The sequence below is a fragment of the Notothenia coriiceps genome, unplaced genomic scaffold (assembly GCF_000735185.1).
Source record: "Notothenia coriiceps isolate Sejong01 unplaced genomic scaffold, NC01 NC01_scaffold00037244, whole genome shotgun sequence".
NCBI lineage: Eukaryota > Metazoa > Chordata > Actinopteri > Perciformes > Nototheniidae > Notothenia > Notothenia coriiceps.
This window is the reverse complement of record NW_011369945.1, coordinates 6392983-6396169: the sequence shown is the minus strand read 5'-3', so window position 1 is coordinate 6396169 and position 3187 is coordinate 6392983. Positions and strand designations below refer to the sequence as shown.

The 3187-nt window shown below is 40.6% G+C and overlaps 2 protein-coding genes across 2 annotated transcripts in view; one reads left to right on the top strand and one right to left on the bottom strand.

The window, feature by feature from the left end:
• supt20 (SPT20 homolog, SAGA complex component) overlaps window positions 1-1389 on the top strand; it is a 17788-nt gene extending 16399 nt beyond the window's left edge. The window contains 3 exon segments of the mRNA XM_010794193.1: window positions 8-96; window positions 1280-1298; window positions 1301-1389. Of these exon segments, the coding sequence (XP_010792495.1) occupies window positions 8-96; window positions 1280-1298; window positions 1301-1389 (197 nt within the window).
• An 816-nt stretch (window positions 1390-2205) lies between these two features.
• The window catches only part of exosc8 (exosome component 8), a 10516-nt gene continuing 9534 nt past the window's right edge, over window positions 2206-3187 (bottom strand). Inside the window, exon 11 of the mRNA XM_010793372.1 lies at window positions 2206-2435. Within this exon, the coding sequence (XP_010791674.1) occupies window positions 2317-2435 (119 nt within the window). The 3' untranslated portion in view covers window positions 2206-2316. The remainder of the gene's footprint in view (window positions 2436-3187) is intronic.

Sequence of the window (3187 nt, the reverse complement as noted above, 5' to 3'; positions counted from 1 at the left end):
CCCTTAGTGCTGTCCCAGTTGGGCTGTGGGCTGGACGGGTCTGGGCCCCCGCTGCCCTCTCCAAGGCTTCAGCACCAGCACCAGCCACAGATCCAAGTAATACAGCAACTTTAACATCTATATACACATTACATGTTTATAAGAACAGGTGTATCAGCCAACTCTCCATGCCTTTATTTACCTGGCAGGTGCATGTTGTGCTACACTATACACTCTCAGGGAGTTAGACCAATCCATTATTATTTGTATCAGACCTGGGTTTAATTTCTAGGAAAAACACTTAACACAAAAACATGTCCTTTTTAAAAATCTACATTTGAAGGCCTTGAACATTTAAAAACATGATATATAACCAGGCATGTAATCATAACTACAACATATTTTATTCTTTATATATCCTTTAACATTTTCATACAGTAAACAAATCTGGAATAATAGCTGAATAGAGTCATCATTGCTTTTATATTTGATATGTTTTAATCTTCTGAGAAGCTTTAGGTGAAACAGTGTCACCCCAGGTCTGATTTCATCACTATTTCTCTGTTGTAGATCCACATCATTCATTCCATCTTGTGTTGTATGTTTGGTTCATATGTTGTTTGATAAAGCAGCACACACCAGAGCTGGCCCCTCCAACTAACAGCGTGTCCAACTGGGAGGAATGTTCTCACAAAGCATTGAGCGACACAATCTGAAATACTGTCGTAGGGCACATACTGTTATAATGCTGCTGACTGCCTCGTGTCAGATTAAAGATGATAGGCTGTTACACTGTAAGCATGAAGTCAAGTGTTTAAACATTATTACGTCTTTGCCAAGTTGAAGTTGCTGACTTACTCACGGTTGCTAAGCTGCATTTTTTGCCGGGACCACAGGCAATCATTTGTCTCCAGACTGCCACTGGTGCTGCTTGACTGTATCCTCCCCCCCCCCGACTTGTCCCAAATCTGTATCTCTTCCTTCTTCTCCCTTCCCTCTGCAATCCATTAACATCTCCTCTGTGTTTCTCCGCACAATCCTCTTGAACGTCGTACCAGGCTTCAGTTCAGCTTCACTAACCAATGCCATGTTTATTAGAGCTCTATTACACAAAGCATTTGGCTGGTAATCTAAGATATACATGTATTCTAGTTTTAGTGATAGTCTGCCCAATACTAGTTCCAGTGAAGGATTCTTAACCATGCTACAGACGCTTATGAATACTTCATTGCCACTTATAAAGATGTGTTAAAATCTATTCTGATGTTCTTTTTTTTCATTTTCCTCCTGCCCTGTGTAGTTGCAATTCTTGCAGCACCAAATGCAGCAGCAGCAGCAAATGGCTATGGGAGCAGCGGCCCCTCAGGTGGGAGCACCACGGCAACATACCGCCAGCCAACCAAGAAGTAAGAGGAAGAGGAGCTTGCCACAGCCCCTCCAGAAGTCATGACGAACTAAAATCACACAAAAAAAGACTTCCCCCAGCTACACAAGGACGTGAATGATCCATACTGTGCTCTTTGTCTGCCTCACTGTGGAGATTTCAGACCAAAAAAAAAGACGTTTTTGTCCTTTCTGTGTCTCTTTTTCTAGCTGACAAAATGTGTTTGTAATGGTTGTCAGGGGTTTTGGAGAACCTAAACTGTGTCCACCATAGAGGATGGGGTTTTTTAGAACAGGGAGCCCTACACTTAAAGAACCTTTTTGATATTTTTTAAGATGAAACCGAATAAGATGGTTCTCATAGGTGGCGGGCTTTCACAATAACACATCGCCCCTTCAGGAAGACTTTTCTCTATGGGGGGCCCCCGGGACTGAAAGGATTATGAATGCACATTCTCAGAGGATTCCTCATGAGCCTGCCTGACTCTGCTTGGTTGACCCCGGTAGAAACTGCCCTTTAAGCACGGATCCCAGTGAGCTTATTGACACCAAATCCTCCATATTACCATTACATGTGAAAATGCAAATCTGATCTTGGAGTAGTGCCTGGGGGCAGCGCTCTACCTCTCAGTCTGTTGGAAGTCTTTCTTCTGTTAGCCATCCAGGCACAGGGCTCATCCGAGGAATCAACATGAACATGCAAGCTGGTGTACCTGCTTTTGTACAGCACATTTTGAAGAGGCATTTCCTTTTAATTAGTTCAGGAGCCATAAGTTTATTCTTACGAGAAATCACTGAGTGTGTGAGATATTTCTGGACACTGAGAAATAATTTTTTAAGCAGTCTTTGTCAGCAGTTTTATTGTTATTAAAAAAAAGAAAGAAAAAAAAAACAAGAATATATATTGACAGTGGAAAATACAGCTTTTAGATACAAAGCATTGTCTGAGGCTCTTTATTGTGCTGTCTTTACACTCTGTATGACTTTATCGACGAGTTTCTGGATCTCTCTCTGTCGCGCTGTTGCTCTGCCGATGCACTCCTGCAGCTTCTCGGCCGACAGCGGCGTCCCACCTGAGCCGGAAGGAAAGATTGTTAGCGCTGATATACATACAAGAGTTTTACAGTTGTAACTGGGATGCAGTCCTCATTCTTTTAGTGAGAGGACTTCAAATTAAAGTAGCATTGGAAGAAATGTCTCGCTTAACTCACCACAGAAGTCAAAGCTAGCTAAATGTAAGCCAACACTGATTATAGAGTTTCGGTTGAGGTAAAGTGCACTTTTATTGCACTGTGAAACAAAACAGGGCTTATATCAAATATTCATAATAAAGACCTCACTGTTTGAGGTGCAAGTGAAAAAAAGAGTTTAGAAGATGGATAATATTTTAGCAGGCCGTTACCTACAAATCGACAAGGTTTTATAATAGGGTTTCTTTTAAATACACTTTACATTAATCTCTAGTCCAATGGCAATAACCAGCTATTAAAAGAGTAGGACTGTAGTCTATAAAACGTTCCTATAGTTTTAAATCTGATTATTGAAGAAGGAAAATAAAATATATCGGCTATACTTTGTAATGGCTCATTTTTTAGCTTTTTTCTCAGATTTTGTGAAATCTAATGAATTGTTAGACCCTCCAGAAAAATGCGGGCAAAATCCTTGATTATGCGATTAAACATGTGGGGTTTTTATGTGATTTTATGCGGTGAAATTGCGAAATATGCGGAAAGTTGCGAAAAATAATAGATTTTTTTTTTTAATATTGGGCTGTCTTATTTATTCTCTCTCACACACAACCTGCCACTAACGTTAAGGCGAGACA